At 36.8% G+C, this 20,498-nt stretch overlaps 1 protein-coding gene across 1 annotated transcript; it reads left to right on the top strand.

The window, feature by feature from the left end:
* The first annotated feature begins 343 nt into the window (after positions 1–343).
* On the top strand, positions 344–18,860 carry LOC129280555 (retinol dehydrogenase 8-like). The gene is made up of 4 exons (XM_054916556.2): positions 344–608; positions 13,862–14,041; positions 14,324–14,417; positions 15,222–18,860. The coding sequence occupies exons 1-4, from the start codon at positions 344–346 to the stop codon at positions 15,574–15,576; spliced, it is 894 nt and encodes a 297-aa protein (XP_054772531.2). The 3' UTR covers positions 15,577–18,860.
* The last annotated feature ends 1,638 nt before the right edge of the window (positions 18,861–20,498 follow it).

Below are 20,498 nucleotides of genomic sequence, written 5' to 3'. Positions count from 1 at the left end.
GTCTTTCCGCTCTCCATTTCATTTCATTTATTTCCAAGCCTTCAAACTTCGCATCTCCCTGATTTTGACGGGGCTACACCCCTAAAGCCATCTTCCTTCAGGGCCTCCCATAACGTGTTCACTGTTCCGAATCGTCAACAAAAAGACTTTTGAAATATGGTATGCAATACAAGTTTGTTTTATGTCTGCCCCGTCAAGTGTGTAATATGGTCAGTATATGGTATTAAAAGAAGTACTTATTTGTAACGGATCTTTAAATCTATAACTGTTTTCTATCGTTGAGCCTAAGCGGACACATTCTAATCATTTGAATTTGAAGATATCACATTAAACACATTTCAAAATGGCGCCTCAAATTGTTCTAATTACCGGTTGCTCAACGGGAATCGGGCTCGCCACTGCCACTCGTCTCGCTCTCGACAACGATCAGCGATACATCGTCATCGCAACGGTAATGTCGATGTCGGAAAAGGCGGAGCTGATGACTGCCGTGGGTGACGCCCTGGATAAGACAGTTTTTATCAAAGTTTTGGACGTGACGGATGACGATAATATATCTTACGTGGTGGACAATGTCATTAACTCTCATGGGCGTATCGATGTTTTGAGTAAGTTGATTTATTTGAATTCATAATATATTTCCAGGTCAGATATCATTCAAATATTTTCATGAAAAATAGAATGACCGTTAAAAGCTGTGATTCCAGGCGGGGACGCAGGGTACCCGCATTTTCCATCTCATTTTTCTTTTCTTTGCTCTTTTGATTATTTTTCTCCTAGGATGTAGCGGCGATTTAATTTTCCATCGCATTTGATCCATTCCATTATCATCTTACCTTCACGAATTCAATTTAATCATTTGCATATTTAAACTTGTGTAGGTGGATGCTGAAAGTTTTGGGAAAGTAGTTTACAATGTAAACAAAAATACAGTAATTTCAACGGGGAAAACGTATTTTTTTCCTGGCCAATTTTCTTGTGAAAAAACGTTAAATTTACGAAAGACCCAAATCAATCGTCAGATCGGTGTGTAAACCCCCATATCTGCATATTTTGCGATAAACCGTTAGACTTACCGTGGAAAGTCGCGCAGCATGTCGGCAGCAATTTACCGTCAAAATACAAATACGTTAAATTCCTACCTGCTCCGCGACTTTCTACCGTAAATTTTACCGGTAATCGTAAACTTTGGGGGCTAACACACCGATTTCAACGTTTGGGCCTTTCGAAAATGTTACGTTAGTTTCATCGTAAAATTTGGTGGGAAAAATTACGGTTTTCCGGTGAAATAAAAAAAAACCGCAGCGATTCTATAGGCTTGGTGCGTCAAGACATCGGCACTCTCTCGCGGAGAATGTAACCAGTGACGTGACCCCCCGAAAAACAACCCCAAAAAAGAAAGAAGGAAGGGAAAAATAAAGGAAATGGTATATAGGTATATTAAAGCATTTAACGCCCCCCCCCCCCCCCAGGTTAATGCATCAAATCTACTATTTTAGCTTGGTTGCTTTGCTTCTTCGATTTCGTTCATGTATTGTCGAGTTCCAAACTTTTAATGTCAAAGGTCAATGTAACCAAAGAGTTAGGTTAGAAATGGAATGGCAGAGAAAATGCGAAAGGGAAACATGGAAAAGGAGGAACTGTAGTAAAATCTGAATCCCTATTATACACAAAGTAAAGGGCGTCAGATATGAAGCTTTTTATGGTTAAAATACTACGTTATCTTGGGCTCGGTTGCTTCGTTCCCTCGGGCGGTATATTTTTCAGAATCTTTTCAGAAACTTTTTGTTACCGTTGCTCATAAAAAATATGCAGTGGGATGACGAAATTCGACAGGCATGCCATTGATTCAATTCCCAATCTTCAAAGGTTAAAAAAAATCGGAAAACGTGATTGTTAACGTTGAAGGTGATAAATAATTATGTAATAGTAAAATTTACCGAGCAAGACGCTGAAAATTTCATAAAAATCTGATGTAAATAGCAAAGTTACCTACGTGTATTTCTTCATATTCTTGTAAATAATATCTCTTCGATTCATTATGCATTGTTTCAATTAGATAAATGTACTGAATGTATTCACCAAACAACAATTTTATGATTCTATTGACATTGACTGAACTTGTTCATGGAAAATCGACTATCCACTTTATGTGAAACAAAAGTAAATTTGTAGCTAACAGTGAAGAGTTAATGCCCCTGCTCACCTAAATTAAATCGTTTGTACAAAATATCATATGCATCAAAGCACTTAAGACCTAATTGATTTGGTTAAATTTAATAGAACTAATATATTGAAGTATTTGGTACAGAAAGTGAATAGATACCTTCAGAAAGCAAAATGATTTTTAATGGAAAAAATCCTTCAAAAGTAGGCTATTGCTAATAGAATTCTGACAAACAAAAAAGAAATATGCGTGATATACGGAATACATTTTCTTTCATTATTGGAGCTGGTAAATCGTGAATTTGGGTAAAAGGGCGTCTTTGGAAGGTTTTAAAAAATCCACAAGGGAGACAATGAGGATGGAAGCTTTAGGGAAAAAAATTAATGCGCACACGGACTCATATACATTCCCTTTTCCTCATTTCATTTTTTATTCATTTACTCATTCGTTATATTTTATTTACCCAGGGACCTCGTCTAGCCGGTATACAGAATGCTTTTAACTGCAAGAATGTCCTTCTTTTCATTACTATTTCAAAAGGCTCCCAGGTATGCCCAGTGTTTATTTTCTAAGCTTCTTTGAGCTTTTGAGCTCCTACACGGTCATGTCTGTTATTTTTATTCTCACGCGTAATTTTATATTTTAAAATATCAAGAATGTATGGGAGAGGACACAAAATGAAAAGAAATTGGTTATGTGACCTTGGAGTCCAAATATGATTAAATGACTATGGAAGCACTTTTTGAACTATATGGAGTAGTACTGGGTCACCAAGGTGGATGCGATTAATATCACACTAGCAACTAATCAACTGGTATCACTGATCTGTATCCGAACCCCGCCCGCCGTGACCAAAATAGTGATGAAGACAATAGTGCATGCTATTTATCTCCATTGTGCACATATATCCTCCTTGATATGTGCTCAAGGCTCTCCTATCACGCGTGGTTTAATGTGGTTTGAGTTCATTTGTCGAATCAAAAATGAAAACAATAAAGCATTGTACAAAATAAAAAAAATCAACTGTGAATATGATTTTTTTTAAGATAAGCATGGATTACTCCATTCAGAGCCAGTTATACAATCGATATGCTCTTCCTGAACGTCCAATCAGGAGTGGATCCAGGATTTTCCAAAAGGGGGCGCATTTTCCCGAGGAAAAATTTGACAAGCAAAAATAAAAGGACATTTTGTCCACGAAAATTAATTGACAAACAAGAAAACAAAAAGGTCTTCACTTTCAAAAGGGGGTACACTTGTGTTTTAACGGCATTTTTACATTACAAATTATAATTGTGCCTCTCAAAAGGGGAGAAGTACGGGCCAGCTATGCCCCCCCCCCCTGGATTCGCCAGTTGGTCCAATTATAGGTGAATTGATTTCAGTGATCACTGCTTATGTATCGGTCACAAAATCCATTAAGAACGCCGTATGAACGACCTTTAAATCGTTTCGTAAGATGATCTCAAGAACGTCGTACGAAACCGTTGGTAGACCTATCAAAAGTTCGCATGGTGGATGGCCTTGTTCAAATATTTTTTAACGTCGTACGAAACTCTCTCTTCGCAAGCGGCCGCACAGGCACCTTAAGAACATCGTAAGAATTACGCATGACTTTTGTAAGGTGGAGAGACAATTCTTCGATGACAGTGTTTGTATAAGAAGGCCTTACAAACGAAGATTCGAACGGCGTTCTTACGAACGACTCTTGGTGTTTGTAAGGCGTTCGTAGGTGACTCGTGAGGCATATGTACACAATTTGTGCAACTGTGGAGTAGAAACTTCTTACGAATGACTTGATAGTGTCGTGAGTTGCATGTGTGACCTAACGAAAATCGTAAAATGGCAGTGAATATGACGAAAAATAGCTCAATGTATTTTTTTTTTACGAAAAACGACTATGCGAGTTCTACAGTGCGTATCAAAAAAAGTTAACACTTTGAAAAAGTCCTGTAAAATTATACATTTGTAATATCCTGAAGATTTTTCCACATTTTAACATTGGTACAGATCCATTTAAGCAAATAACGATATAACTGTCGAAAAATATTTCCGCTTGAGTGAGCACCACTTACTTTTGAAAATTTAGTGAAAAAATGATTTCCGCAGAACTTTGAAATAGTTATGCAAATAAAAGTAGACCTTAAAGATAAATTCCAGTTTTGGTAACGATCTAAAAATGACTTTTTACAGAATCTAATATAATGACCACCTAAGTGTCTGTTTGTATGAATAAAAAATATGTGCCAAAGGATTCTGGAAGAAATTGTGTAATTGCTGAGAAATAAGCAAAATAAGCGCGGATTCGGTCACTTCCGTCGGGTCTTTATTTTAGCAATAATAATACACTGTCCCACGTGTGCCTATCTGTGTTGGTGATCTTCAGAGTGAACATTTTTCAGCGTAGATTTCAAGATTTCACAAAGTTCAGTTTATGTAACTGTACCAGATCTAGATCCTCGATGATATACTGACAATTAAGCCTTGTTTTACAGACTTTCTCATGAAATCAGTGTTTACTGCAAATACTGGAATTTCTCTTTAATCATGAAGAAAATGTGGAATTTAGCTAGTAAAATTGATTTGAAGATATCTTTTACTTTTTCAAAACTTGTTTCCTTGCCCAGAACACTTCGATGAATGCATTGCGCCCCACCCCACTCCCCCACACACCGACGCCATGGAGACGATATTTGCTTTACACTGAGCTATGATTTACATGAAATGGCTTAGGCTAGATTTAATTTTGTTAATCATTGTCAAGCTTGGAAAAGGTGTGGAGAAACAGGTATTAACGAAAAATGAAATGTAAACCCACTTTAAATGATAAAAACTCAGTGAGAAAATGCTGGAGATGTCTGATTCAATTGAATTGAATTGAATTGAATTGAAAAAAAAATATAAAGATTCAGTTATGTCCTCAGATCCAGCTGGCACAAAAAGGGTAAAGGTTGTGCTTACTAAATGTTGAAATTTCAATTTGGGTGGCAAAATTGTTACAAAATGCTTGAATGTATCCGTTTCATTTCAATTGACTAAAAGTGCAAGGGAAATGTATGAGAAATTATTTCGCAGGGTAAGTTTGATTTCGCCCTTTCCCCTTGACACAGCGTGAAAACTAGCATTTCTGCGCAAACAGATTTCTGCGAGCTTTACAAAAATGGACAGTGCTCACTCAAGTGTAACATTCTGTAAAAGCTTTTACTGTCATTGGATAGATGAGACCCAAACCTAAGGTTATATGTGAAAAAAATTACCCACATGGTGTATATTTTTAAATTCCCAGGGCTTTTTCAAAGTGTAAACTGTTTTATACGCACTGTATAGCCATTGTATACAAAATTGAGTTTCTCAAGAAGGTCTTAAGCAGTGGCGTACCTAGGATTTCCCACAGGGGGGGGGGCAAAATCGGCCGCCAAAAAAATTGACAAGCCAAAAAATAAAAAAATAAATAAAAAAGGTCTTCAAGCTCGTCAGAGGGGGCAATAGAGGTCTTCAAGCTCGTCAGGGGGGGGGGCAAAAAAGGTCTTTCAAGCTCGTCAGGGGGGCAGTGATATGTCTTTTGTATGGGTTGTGGCTCGTCAGGGGGGCAGACTGCCCCCCCCCCGTAGGTACGCTAGTGGTCTTAAGTTGTTCTTCAGAAGGCCTTAAACAAAATCGTACGAATCCGTCATTAGTTCGAACCTTTGTAACCATATATATAGGTTTATTAATATTTTGAATCGCTAGAGTTTCTTAAAGAATTCACATCGTTATTGTTAGTCGGAAAAAAAATTATATAAACGAAAAATTTAAACACAGAATAAAACTGAAATTGTGTTTTCTCAATATTGCAGAAATAGTTGTATTCAACAGCAATTCCAAAAATTAAACACAGCTTAACTTTTAACCAATCAGAAATGAGACTCATGATTGACCTTCTTTTTTAAGCTATGCTAAAACTCGTATCTCTCTCTCTAAAATTCAACATTTCTCGTTTTAAAAAGGGGAAGGACAAATCGCTGACCCTGAGGGGCGGAAATTTATATTGTGATCAGAATAGGTGACTCTGAGCTTCAACAAGCAGGGTCTATGTGACGTCACTCACACCCCATTCGTTTCAATCAGTTAGTTAGAGGTATACATTTTATGAGTGAAAATGTGTGTGTGTGTGTGTGTTTTGGGGGGAGCAATTTCGCCTTTAGCGGAATGCTTCTGATATTAACGTACTAATTCCATTATCTCTAATACAATTTTTGTCATTTTCTGGTTTCTTTGAGAAACCGTCATGAAAATTTGACTTTATGCCTTTACCCGTCTAAAACCTACTTGGAGCCAGACTATTTTAACTTTATTGAGGAAAAGGAAAAAAATGACAGCGAGCCTGAGAACCAGAATGTCACGTACACAACAAGAAACAAATTTGCATCGATCAACACGGTAAATACAAGTATGATCCTTGCCCTTGGGCAATTAAGGTATACCGAAGCGTTAAGTTTGCTAAATAGTTTGGAAAGAAAAAAACGATTGATTTGGGTATGCTCCAATTACATTAGGAACGTGTGACCCATGCACCATGCGATCCCTATAATTTATGTTTATTGAAATGAATCTTGAAATGAAATAAAACATTTTGATGTTTCATGCGCTGTTGTGTAATTGCAAGGTCTCAGTACTCCCAATTTCCGTTTTACTACTCCTCTTATCCTGGTAACATTTGTTTTAATGAATAAAGAAATAGTCGATGAATATGACTAAATAAATACATGAATAAATAAACAAATAAATAAACAAATAAGTGAATACAAAATTGAAGAAATATATAACAAAGTGGATAAATTAATAGATATATAGAAAAAGAGAACTTGATGAAAGATAGAATGGAAGTGAGAACGCTAACAATTGCTGCAGGGGCGATGGAACAAGGAAGGCAGGTTGGGCACTTGCTCCATTCCGAACAAATCCCGTAGGAAAAAAATGCCTCTTTTCAAAATGAAATACAATTTTTGACGTAAACTCTAATACAATTAAGGTTAGATAATCACACAGTTTTTGGCTCGCGCCTCGCACTCGCCTCAATTATTGTTTAGTAAGGTACTCATTCTGTTCAAGGTTACAAAAAATGCTTAGAATTTCCAGTTTTCAGGTTGGAATATTACACAATTGTCTGTTTGCACTTTGCACTCACATTGTTCAATTGGTGAGATTGTATCCTATAATGAGTTACTATATTTATATTAACAGGTTCCTTTTCTGGCCAGCGTATTAAAAAATTAAGATCGCGTTACATCTTTTTCCTGATTATATAAAATGCTCGGAATATTTAATTTTCGTCTCTAAATACATGAAATGTCCGAAAGTTTGAGCTCGCGATTCGCGCTCGCTACATATCCAAAGGATGCCCTTTTAACAGTAATAAGCGCCATAATTGACCAAAAAAAGCGAATTATACAACTTCAGATTTGAACATTTTTCCAAAAATAAAGCCTAAATGTCGTATCAGGACAACTACCCCCTGGACAATAACCCCCCCCCCCCCAGACAATTACCCCCGAAGACAATTACCCCCGGACAATTACCCCCGAGGACAATTACCCCTGAGGACAATAACCCCCCGGAAAATTACCCCCTAGGAAAATTACCCCCCCTCCCCCTCCAGGACAATCATCCCCTTGACAATTACCCCCGAGGACAATTACCACCGGGAACAATTACCCCCCCCCCCCCCCGGACAATAACCCCCAAGACAAAGGGAGTGCACAGAGTCATACGACAGCCGTACCTTTAACGTAAGAAGTACTTACATGTAAGGCATTCTCGAGTATCTTGGAATACGAACGCCGTAAGAAAGCTGTAAAAGTGAATTCCATCTGCAAAGCTATACGAAACCCTGAATTCGATCATAATTTTTATGTAATCGTAGTATAAGATCATTCGTTTTGGCAATCTTTGCAGTGGCGTAGCTACGGGGGGCAGGGGGCACATGCCCCCATGAAATTTGGTGTGCCCCCCCCCCCCCCTGAAAAAAATTGACGGAGCAAAAAAAGGGGGGAGAAAGAAAGAAAATAAGAAGGGGAAAATAAGAGGAGGAAGAGGAGTGAATAATATAAGGTGTGGGGAAGGCTTTCATTTTATGTCACTATATCAAGCTTTCATTATTTTTTTCATTTACAAATTGATTTTTACAAGTGCTCTGTAAAATGTCCGTTTTATGGTCTGAATATTAATATTTTCAGCTTACGCTGCGCGGTCTCATTATTTGATTCTTCGGATAAAGTTGTTTTTAGCTTACTGTATTAAGTTATAAAGCCACATCTTAATCTGGAATGTGCACCAATTGTTAGCTTCTTGTTAGTTGAATTGTTGTAAAATAACAGGTTTATAGGTCCTTCTTGACATCTTATCGACTTTCAATATTTCTACCTATGAAGGTGTCCTTTTTTACGTTTTATCTATTTGTCTGATACCTTTCCTGAAATTAAACCCAAAATTAATATTTAAAAAATCAGATCAGTTGGAATCAGCGATATTCAGCGTTTGTGATTATTATGTCTAATCGCGTTCACTATGAAAACTCAGTATGAGTTTACATATTTTCTGATGCAAATATGCGCAGCCAAACGGGAGGTTTGGAGTGCAAGCCCCATCCCCATTTTTCATGATGCAGAAGGTGCTGCTAAGCAAAAAAGGGAAGAGAGCGGTAAAGGAAGAAAATTGAAAAAGCAAGGGAAAAAAAAGAAAAAAGTGAGAGAGAGAAAAAAGAGAAAGAGCAATATAAAAGAGGAAAATGTTATTAACGTAAGATGAAGTAGAAAATATTTCGAAAACCTATTCCACCGGCCAAGACTTCAAATGGGTCCCGCTTGATTGTAACATCGATGCCGGAGAGAAGGGAGGATTTTCAAGGGGTAATCGTCCTGGGGTACATGTCCTCAGAGGTAATTGTTTGGGGGTGATTGCCCGGGGGGTAATTGTTGGGGGGTTATTGTCCTCGGGGGTAATTGTACGGGGGTAGTTGTCCGGGGGTGATTGTCAGGGGGGTAATTATCCTAGAACCAAAAATATCTTTTTAATCAGAAATCACTCCAAAAGGCTTTGCTCAACACTTAATTACTACAAAGCACGCAACTACTTCACGCAGATGATAATCTCATGGTAAAAATACCGTTTGCGCTAAAACGCCAATTTTGACATTATCAGAGCCCCTGTTTGGCTTTGCCCCCCCCCCCTTACGAGAATACTGTTCGCCTCCCCTGAACTAATGCAAAGCGGGATATCGAAAACTTCAATCGTAAAAATCACACTTTTGAAACCAATCCCCTCTCTTAATTTCTCTAAAAATTTGATGGGCTGTCGAAATTCACGGCATCGTGGCAAACAAATATTGTACCATTCCCGTACTCAATAAAGGACAATGCAGGCAACTATTAATAGCCAGAGTCAAGATCTGAAATAATTCGTTCAGCCATCGACCAATTTGTATAGAAGCACAAAGGATTTTTTTTTCATTTCTAGTGGCTTTAATGTTCGATTTACTGTTAAAAATTTCATGGGACGGTCTCGAAGTATTAGTTGAACAGCTTCACATTGAACGTTCTGCATATTTCACTTCTTTATACACAACAAAAAAAGTAAGTCCCACCTAAATCAAATTGCTGTAACTTTTGAACGGAGTTATTTTAAGATATGATATTTCGTAGGTGGTTTTCTACACTCATTAAGCAACTCCTGGGGAAAAATGAGATTGATCGGTTGAGTCATGCATGAGTAATTGAAGATTGAATTAAAAATGAAAATTTTTGAAAGTCACAAGAGTCGTTTTTCAGATTGTGCAAATACAAAGTTGGGCAAAAGTTGTTTTTAGGTGAATTTTATGGTGTTATGCTGTTTTGCTATTCATCATTTAGCCACTCCACACACAATTTTGATATCGTATGTTCATGGTTGAGTGAGCACAATATCGCAGGGGCCGCGGAAGCGGGGGTGCAGGGGCCCCATTTTTTCAAAAATCATGTACAAAAATGTAAAAATGACCATACGATTGTGATTTTTTGCATGGTCAGCCCCCCCCCCCCCACTTTTGGCTCAGCCCCTCCCCCACACTTTGAAAACCGTTCCGCGGCCCCTGTATTGTGACGTATCATCATAGGGGTTTTTTGGTAGTATCCTCTACAACTTGTTAGGTCATATTAAAATTTGAAAATGTTGGTGGCTCCCCCGATTATAGGCCCCTACCCCATTTTAAAATTCTGCATCCACCACTGATTTGTCCATAAATTAAACTGATCATGGGAAATTGTAAGGAACAAAATACATTTATGCAGTATAAAGAGTATTCATTCCTAAGTTTTAGAATGTGCTCGCTCAACCATGAAAATGTTAAGTTCGGTAAGTGTGTGGTGATAGAAATGATGGATGATAAAAACAACAGCAATAAAAGTCACATTTTAAACCGAATTTGCCCCCAATATTCACCTTATTACCCTTTAAATGAGTCTGTGACATTGAAAATACCCATTTTCTCACTTTGATGCGTGCTCACTCATCCGTAAATAAACAAATCTATTTCATTTTTGCACAGAATTCTGCCCATAGGTTGATAAACATTACTGCCAAATGACATTGCTAAAGACAACCTTGAAAAAAAGTTCCACCATATTGAATAAGGGGTTACTTATTCTTAAACATATGCACCCATAATGTACACAAGTCTATGAGAGAGGAAGTCAAAATTTTAACGAATATGAAATAAGGGGTTTGTTTCATGGACGGTTTTTGTTACTTCTGCCAACAGTTATTTCATGAAACTTTGCACATGGCTTCAGAGTAAAACTATCCAAAAGGCGCGCACACCAAAATAACAATTCGATACGGCACAGAGTGAGGCCAAGGCCTTGAACTTTCTTCTCGTTTGCATAATTTTCGAATATTGTGTGCTCACTGATGCATTAAACATCAGGATTTTCATAAAAATCAAATCAAATGAACCATGCAAGGAGGTTTGTGACAGATATCCATAGTTACAAATTGCATTTTTTTTCCAATAACGTAAAAAAGAGCTAATCACATTCCACATGTTCATTCAAGCGTGAATGTTTAATTAAACGCCTTTGAATCATTGAAGCACGTTAATTGGTCATGATTATAACGAAAAGTTGATAAAAGATCAGTTTCAGTTTACCAAAATGAAACAATACTTGCCTATGATATTTGAAAATCGTATTTTTTGTTTTCAATAAATGTTCATTGAACCGTGAAACGATGAATATTGTTGAAGATACTCTTCCCAAAAATAACTGTCATCATATTCTATCATTTTTATTGGTGAAAATGTGCAAAAATCCAATTATAGCAAATTTGGACTTGTGTTTATTTAACCATGAAATTTAGCCAAAAAAATTGTGTCGTCTTTTAGAAAGTACTTTTACAAGCCTTCTGACTATTTTTCATGATGAGAATGTGGAATCAGTTCCAATAAAATGGAATCAAAGTCATGATTTTTGGCTTGTGACTTTTGAAAAGTAAAATTTTTACCTTTTGATGGTGCTCACTGAAGCATGACGTAAAATACGTCCATAACATTTACTCAGAGGGTAGCTTATAAAATTACCTACACGCTCATGTAAAAATATATCAAAAACTCGCATTGGTTCGGAAATTATCGATGTTTGTTCAAGGGGGGACTTACTTTTTTTGTTGTGTATATAATATCTATATACCATAATGAAAAAAGTCAAATCCTGAGATGGTAAAACGGTCTATCTCAAAAATCACTGTTCTGAGAAAAATGACTTTAAAGTTTAGAGGTTTGAGCTTTTTTTATAAGACGGAAGTAATGCATTTTTAGCAATGGGAAAAGAAGAAGCACAATAAACACTAATAACTGAATATTTTTTTAGCTTATTTGGGGTTTTGATAATGAAATAAATGAGATTTTTGTTTAGATAGACTGTTTAACCACAGCACATGTATACACTAATTCCTACACATCATAAAAGGGTAAAATGGTCTATCTTCGAGATAGACCATTTTACCATCTTACTCCAATGCGCAAAATACTTCAGCGATTTTCGAGATGGGCTAACTCAGACCATTTTACCATCAAATCTGAAGGAAAAATACATAAGAGTACCAAGATAGCGGAAATTACCTCAAAATCAATCGTGATTGGATTTTCTCGATAGCACCATTGGAAAGAGCGCCATCACATTACAAGGAAAGTGAATTTACCTCAAAAAGTCAAATTTTCGAGTTAGACCGTTTTACCATCTGACGGCCGGATTGTGCCATGCAGTGTCCTTAAAATAAGCCTCGTGTAACGGTCACAAATCTTTAAACCAGTATTAAGCGAAAAGTCATTGTCATTAAAATATACGATTCCTTTAAAAATGACCATTATAGTCTGTAGTTAGGCCAAAATGATTTAGTTGTCGTATCAGAGGGCGGGAAGGGTCGACCGGTCGGTCGGACATTCCTTTACCTATTTAGGTATGGTATGAAAGTTAGATCTCGAAGAGTGGCGGACGCGGTGGTATTTTTCTAATGATATGACCCATTGCATAAAACTTTTGCCCCCCCCCCCCCAAAAAAAAAAAAAAAAAAAAAAAAAACTCTGGCAAACAAAATTATGCCACTGAATATTACACATTAAAATTATGGGAATAAAAAGTTTTTTATGACAAAAGCTTTATGCATCAGATCTATGGTCAATGTTATAATACGCTATTCCCCAGTTTTCGTTTTTGCAAGGAAAGGGAGGAAAAAATAAGCAAATTTGAATTGTTCGGCACATTTTCAAAGTCAAATTTATTTTTTTCAAAAATGACATTCTAAAGAAAAGGGTCGGTCTACAGTTTAGTTACGACAAACAAGTTTGTTGGCTTTGTATTACATTTTTTACCTAAGGTAGAAGTATTTTGTACACTTTCTTTGCGTAAGAAAGATGTCGTTGTAATGACTAACTTTTTCGGGATTTTATCATGCAAGATGGCACAAAAAATAATTGATCAATCTTGTTTGACAATGTCAGTGTCTGTCAGTTTCTTCCATACAAAATAAATAAGAAGTGTTTTTTCAATCATGGTTTGTTGAAAAGGGAAGGACTTTTTTGCGCCATAAAAGAGATGTGCGAAATCTAATCTCAAATCTACGATTGCATGACGTCACGGATATTGGGGCACCGTAAGAGCAACCTACCGAGAGAGGAGAAAAATCTAAATACATGTATACGTTACTTCTTAAAATTGACCACATCGGGCATTTTCCGGCAAAAAAGTAATCATCGAGAGGACAAATAGAATAACCCTACTTGAAAGAACAAAGTATCCCACACAGTGTCTACCACATTGTGATCACAGTGTGGAACACAATGTGAAATCACCTTCGCACTGTAGGATCTTTTCTACAGTATGAATCACATCTCTAAATAGTCGACTATGTGAACACACTGAAGAGTCACACTGTTGAGGTGTCCACAGTGGAAAATATCTCCACACTGTTGACTTGGAGCATTTTAACAGTATGCGTAAATAATTTCATATTTACGCATATCTATGTGAACGCATTTACGCATATCTATGTGAACACACTGTGATCATACTATGTGACATGTGTTCTTTCCAACAGGGTAAAGCTGCGATGCCAATGAATTTCATTATAATAAAACTGTACATAATACACCAATAACCGTCTTATTGTTCTTATATACATTGACAGTTAACAATGCAGGGGTCATAGCCGTCGGGATTCCCGAGCAGATCACGCGGGAGAAGATCGACCATTTGTTCAGTGTGAATGTGATCGGGAATATGAGACTTACGCAAGCTGTCCTGCCTCACATGAAAGAGAGAAGAGCTGGGAAGATCGTTTCGATGTCAAGTGGTTTAGGAAGGCTAGGTAATATCATCAATACCAATTTCTTATTCATGATATCCCCACCCAATCACAACCAACCTACATTACCCATGATACTAGGCGTGGATCCAGGATCTTTCTGAAGGGGGTGAATTTTGTCCCAAATATATGATAAGCCCCCCTCCCCCCCCAAAAAAAAATCAAATATTAATCACTCTAAAATGAATGAAGTGCGCTTGGGCTATTCTCTCTTATCCCCCCCCCCCCCCTTCCTTGTTACCCCCTCTCTCTCTTATCATTATTTCTTCATCTCTCTCCCTCTAGGTCGACCATATTATGATTTTTATTGTTCAACAAAGTTCGCGATTGAAGGCTTTTTCGAATCCCTGGCTGCCGGCCTGAGGCCATACAACATTCGGTAGGTATTGTTACGTCACCGAAAGTTGTGTCTGATTGGTCAGTATTTCATGGGAACATCACAAGTATAGGGTTTGGATGGTTATGATATCAGAAAATCCAAAGGGGCCACCTAGTATACACTAACGAGTGGATACCATGCGCGACCAAAAAACACGTAAAAGTATGTCTTTTTCAAGATAGAGCATGTTACGTTCGTAACGTAATAAGGGTGTTAAAAACAGTAAAATAATGAAAAAGGTATCTATTTCGCTAGAAAAGCTATGTGTTTAGGGTCAAATTTGCAAGGGTATAACAAAAATTAACACTGAAGTTAAAATCTCTCAATTCTGAATAATATATTGCCAATGAGAACGCATTTTGCATGTTTTGTGTGATAATTTTGAGTTCGCCCCCACCCATTTTTTGTTTATGAGATTGTTTCTTTCCCCCCCCCCTTCTCTCTCACCCCCCCCCCCCCCCCCTCTCCCCCTCTCTCCCTCTCTCCCTTTGTGGAGCGTTGTGGCCCAGTGGATTAGTCTTCGGACTTTGAAACAGAGGGTCGTGGGTTCGAATCCCAGCCACGGCGTAATTTCCTTCAGCAAGAAACTGATCCACAATGTGCTGCACTCAACCCAGGTGAGGTAAATGGGTACCGGTAGGAAGTAATTCATTAAAAAGCTGTGTGCGCTATGAACGCCTAGCTTACCCGGGTAATATAGGAGCGCCTTGAGCACCTAACAAGGTGGATATGTGCGCAATATAAATACCCTATATTATTATTATTATTATTATTATTATTCTCTCTCTCCCTCTCACTCTCTAGAGTTTGTTTAGTAGAGTTTGGTCGGGTTGGTACAAGAATGGATGACATAGTTTGTGCCAGCGTTGATGCATTGTTAGGCGACGACGAGATCGATGACTTGGACCGTGAGCATCTAGGCCATATTCAACGGTCCATCCGGATATCAAAGGCGACCGACGCTGAGAAGATAGCCAAGGAGATACAGGACCGGTGCCTAGACCAGGAAAAGCCCGTACTTCGACATTTCCTGAAGGATGAGCAAGTACGGCAAACCATGATAAAGGATTTGAGTGATACGTCCGGGGAACGTTCTATCGCAGGAAACCTAGAACGCATAGGATATTCATCTCCTGACATTATTATGTCATTGCATTAATAATTGTAATATTATCAAAATAGATATCAATTAATAGAATTAATTGGCGCCTTCATTCCAAAGGTTGTGCTCCGAGATAGGGGCCATCGCAGCCAAAGTGATTCAGACAAGAAAAGAAAAAAATGGAGAGAACAGAAATTGTTTAAAATGAGTCAAAACGTCATGCAACTGCACAATAAATGCATTTTATATTTTGAAAATTTACTTTAATAATATGTTCATATAATATCAAAATACGAGGGAAACTATACATTTAATTTTTATATGCTGTGGAGTTAAGGGCATGTGAACGAGATTTGAAGAGGGGGTGCCGGATTTGAAAACAAATGTTTACAAGCCCCAAAATAATTATTTCCACTACAACAAGAGGTGATATTGGTAAAAACAACCGACAAGCAGGAAAAAGGGGTTTGCTCCAAAATGAAGGTAATTTGGGTCAAATTTATACCTTTAGGCATACCAACCTGGTGGGTGTTTCATAAAGCTGTTCGTAAGTTAAAAGCAACTTTAATATCGACTGATGAATCTTTCTTCCACCCTAGATAATCACCAATGAACATTTAATGGGGAATATCATTTACCACAAGAAAGGATCACCAGTCGTACTTAAAGTCACTCTTAACACACGAACAGCATTATGAAACCGTCCTCAGGTGACCAGGGGGTTCTGCCTATGTTGTATAACATTCACAGCACCCCTCGAATAGTCCAACCAATTCATCAGAAATTTTACGAATTGTAAAAAATATGAAAGCCAAGCGAAGTATGGGACATGATGAAGTTAGTAATTTCTTGCTGAAACATATCATAAATTAAATTACTGAACCTCTAGAGCACATTTTCAATTTATCTATAAGTGAATGTGTTGTACCGGATGCAATGAAAATCGCTTAAATTATTCCGATATTGAAGAAAGGTGATCCTTTAGACTCCAATAATTATAGGCCAATATCACTGCTATCGTCAATTCCCAAAGTGTTAGAAAAACTTATTTTTGATCGTAATATGTCGTTCTTTGTAAGTAATAATGTTTTCGCAGATTCGCAATTTGGTTTCAGACAAACACATTCCACGATACATGCAATTTTACAATTCGTTAATCATGTTGCTTCTGCTAACGATGATCATTGTCATATACTTGGAATATTTTTGGACCTCTCCAAGGCCTTCGATACCATTGACCATCAAATATTACTGTATTAACTTTTTCACTACGGTATTCGTGGGATGGCCTTGGAGTGGTTTAGAAGCTATCTCATAGGAAGGTCTCAATTCGTTTCTATTAAGGGTGTTAATTCGTCTTTTAAACAGCTACCTTGTGGTGTCCCCCAGGGATCTCTCATTGGATCTTTACTTTTTATTTTGTATATGAATGACTTTCAAAACTCTTCTCGGGTCCTGTCATTTACTCTATTCGCTGATGATTATTCTGTTTTCTTTTCCCATAAAAATCCAAAAATCCTACTAGAAACAGTTAATATTGAACTCAGACTTGTTGCAGAATGGATATGCGCTAATAAACTTTCCCTTAACATAAATAAAACTCAAGGTATGTTTTTCAGAATTCTATTTCACAGTAACCCGGTAATGTTTACATTAAAGGGGAATAAAACCTTACGAACAAGTAGGCTTGTGTCAAAACAGAAAAATCAAAGAATAAGAACAAAGAAAGTTTGAGAAAAATCGGACAAATAATGAGAAAGTTATGAGCTTTTGAATATTGCAATCTCTAATGCTATGGAGATCCTTTCATTGGCAACGCGACAAGGATGCGTGATGTCACACATGAACAACTTTCCCTTTGATGGACTATGAAATACCCTGAAAATGTGTCTTTTTGCTTTTTCGTATGGTGATACAAACTCTTTATCCATGATGTATTCTTTAAAAATCTGTATTACATGCCCTCCTATAGAAAGAATACATGTTCTACTGATAGATGTAATAAAAGAGGCAATTTAAGTGAAATATATAGTAAAGTAATGGGGAGAGTTGTTCTAGAGTGACATCACACATCTTTGTCGCATTGCCAATATGAGGATCTCCATAGCATTAGTGATCGCAATATTCAAAAGCTCATAACTTTCTCATTATTTGTCCGATTTTTCTCAAACTTTCGTTGATCTGTTTCTTTGGTTTTTTCTGTTTTCACACAAGCTGTCTTGGTCCAAAGGTTTCATTCTCCTTTAATAATACTGTTGTAAATATAGTTGATTCGTTAAAATTTCTTGGTCTTATTATTGACAATAAACTTTCTTGGAAAGAGCATGATTTGAATTTAAGTAAATTGCTTGCGAGGGATGTTGGGTTAATCAATAAACTAAAATCGTCATTTCCTATGCATATTTTAAATGGTTTGTACTCAACACTTATCCTACCTTATCTGAACTACGGTATACTTGCATGGGGGTAATTCGTTTAATTACCAACTGGATAAATTGTTAATTCTTCAAAAACGGGTATTGCGAATAATTTGCCATTCTGACAGGTTAAGTCACACAAATATTTTATTTTTCAACAATAAAATATTAAAGGTGCATGATTTATATAATTTTTTTTTAACGGTGTTTTATGTTTAAATTGAACTCAAATGCTCTTCCTCATGCTTTTACATCACTATTCCAAAAGAATCAACATTTGCATACTTATCCTACCCGACAGTCGTCATTCTTTCACTTGCATAGGTTGAGAACAGTACTTAGGAAAAGGACGACAGTATATACTGGTTCAGTTTATTGGAATTCCTTGGATATGACACTTAAGCAACTACAAAATTATTATATTTTCAAACATCACTTGAAAGCATAGCTTCTTCTTCGATATAATGAAACAAACTGAAATTGCTCTTTATTGGCATGCTCTATTGTATTTTTGTCCACAGAGCTTATTATCCAGAAGTTTCTTAAATTCTGTTGGATGGCAGCTGCTTGCTTTATTTCTTTTGTTCTTTTATTTCTTCGTTTCTTTTTTTCTTTGTTTTTTGTCACGTTTCTGTGTTGTGTTGTTTTTGTCGGTGTAATTTGATTGATAAAATGTTGTCACGTTTATTATTAAGTAGTTATATCAAAAGTGATGTATAAAAAAAGGGAACCTTATCTACAAGCATTCTGCTTCTAAGGTTTCCTCCACTTTTCCGTTGTATGTACTTAAACATGTATTAATATGTATTGATTAAGAATGCTTGCTATTTATACTTATATAGTCTACGTGTGTAATGGTTGCTCAGCTTAGTTATGTAAGTTATCAAAGTTTTGTAACATAACGGATTTGTGGAAATAAAACCTAAATGAAAAATAAATGAATAATCTTGGAATGCTTCATCACCCCCGCTTCCCAGGGCCTTGCTCTGGAGACTCAGAAGATGTTGATATTGGGCTCAGGTGGGGGCTAGGGGCAGCGCTACAGTAGAAAACCCCCTTCCAATATTTTTTAAAAGTTAAATGAAAAAAACGAAGAAAATGAAAAGTGAAGAAATAAGAGATGTATACATCGTGTAACATTATTTCCCCCAGTAAATCAATATAGAAAAAATAGGTCGTTTGGCCCCTCCCCCCCCCCCCCCCAATTCATCAAACTTCCACGGAGTCGCCACTGTGTGCGTTGAAGAGCTTGTTTAGAAAAAAATGTAGGCCAGTAGTAGAGTATACTTGGGGATTTTAACTATAACATGTTAACTGATAATAATCTGCCAAAAAAATCAAAAAATGTATGTATGACTGAAGAGATGACGCAGGTTATATCTGATCCCACGAGAGTTACGCCTAACAGTCGATTATTTATTGATTTAATTTGTATTTCTGACTCACTTAGTGAAAGTGTCGTTAAATCAGGAGTGCAACAGGTTTAAGTGATCCTTACGTAATATTAACTGTCATTAAAGGTAAATATCAACCTCTTTCTCCAAAGATAAGCGAATTTCGCTCGCTCAAACATTTTGATTTTGACAAATTTAAAGAAGATATGAGCAACACTGACTTGAAAGAATTTCATTCATCTGGTCAGGATGTATGGAGTTGTTTTATAAGTACTCTGTTGGGAATTTGTGATAGACATGCCCCATATACATCAGTACGTCTTAATCAAAGAGGTGTACCATGGATTTATAATCACGACTATCTTTTTCTAGCACGAGAAAGGGATAACTGTAGAAAACACTTCCGAAAAAAAATTGATATCTTGGCAAAAATTTCAGCATTTTCCAAATAGAGCAAACAATTTGAATAAGCTTTTTGAAAAAGAATTACTATCAGAATGAATTTCAGAACAGTGGTAATATTCAGAAGAATTGGAGAGTTCTTTCAAAACTTTTACACCAAAGAAAAATAAGAGAAGAAAATAATGATATCAAACTTACAATGGGAAATGAACAGATACCTACCAAACTAATAGCCAATGTTTTTAACAAAGTTCTTAATGACGTAGGATAATGACGTAGGACTGAGATTGCAGACTCCTACGGATAATACATCAGTTGATGCATTAAGTACTTTACAAACATTATCTTTACCCAAACGTGAATTTAATTTCAGTGAAACGAAAAAGGTTTTAAGGTATTGTCAAACATTTATTTTTCAAAGGCTGTTGGAGTAGATGGCATTCATCTCAAGCTTCTTAAACTGGCTGTTGGTATATTTATACAATGTGTCATTGCAAACGTGTACTATTCCAAGAGATTTAAAGACGGCAAGAATTATTCAAACACATAAATGAGGATCATATGATGTCGATAGTTATAGACCGATATCTGTTCTACCTGCTTTGTCTAAAATACTAGAAAGAGCAATCCACAATCAACTTTCTGAATACTTGAATGAAAACAAACTGTTCCCACTCAGGTTTTAGACCTTTGCATTCTACTACTACATGTCCATATGAAATAACAGACTATTTGTTTGATAAAATGGATCAGGGGCGAATGATTG

Source organism: Lytechinus pictus, chromosome 17, assembly GCF_037042905.1.
Source record: "Lytechinus pictus isolate F3 Inbred chromosome 17, Lp3.0, whole genome shotgun sequence".
Classification (NCBI taxonomy): Eukaryota; Metazoa; Echinodermata; class Echinoidea; order Temnopleuroida; family Toxopneustidae; genus Lytechinus; species Lytechinus pictus.
Note: the sequence above shows the minus strand (reverse complement) of the source record. Positions and strands in the feature narration are given on the sequence as shown.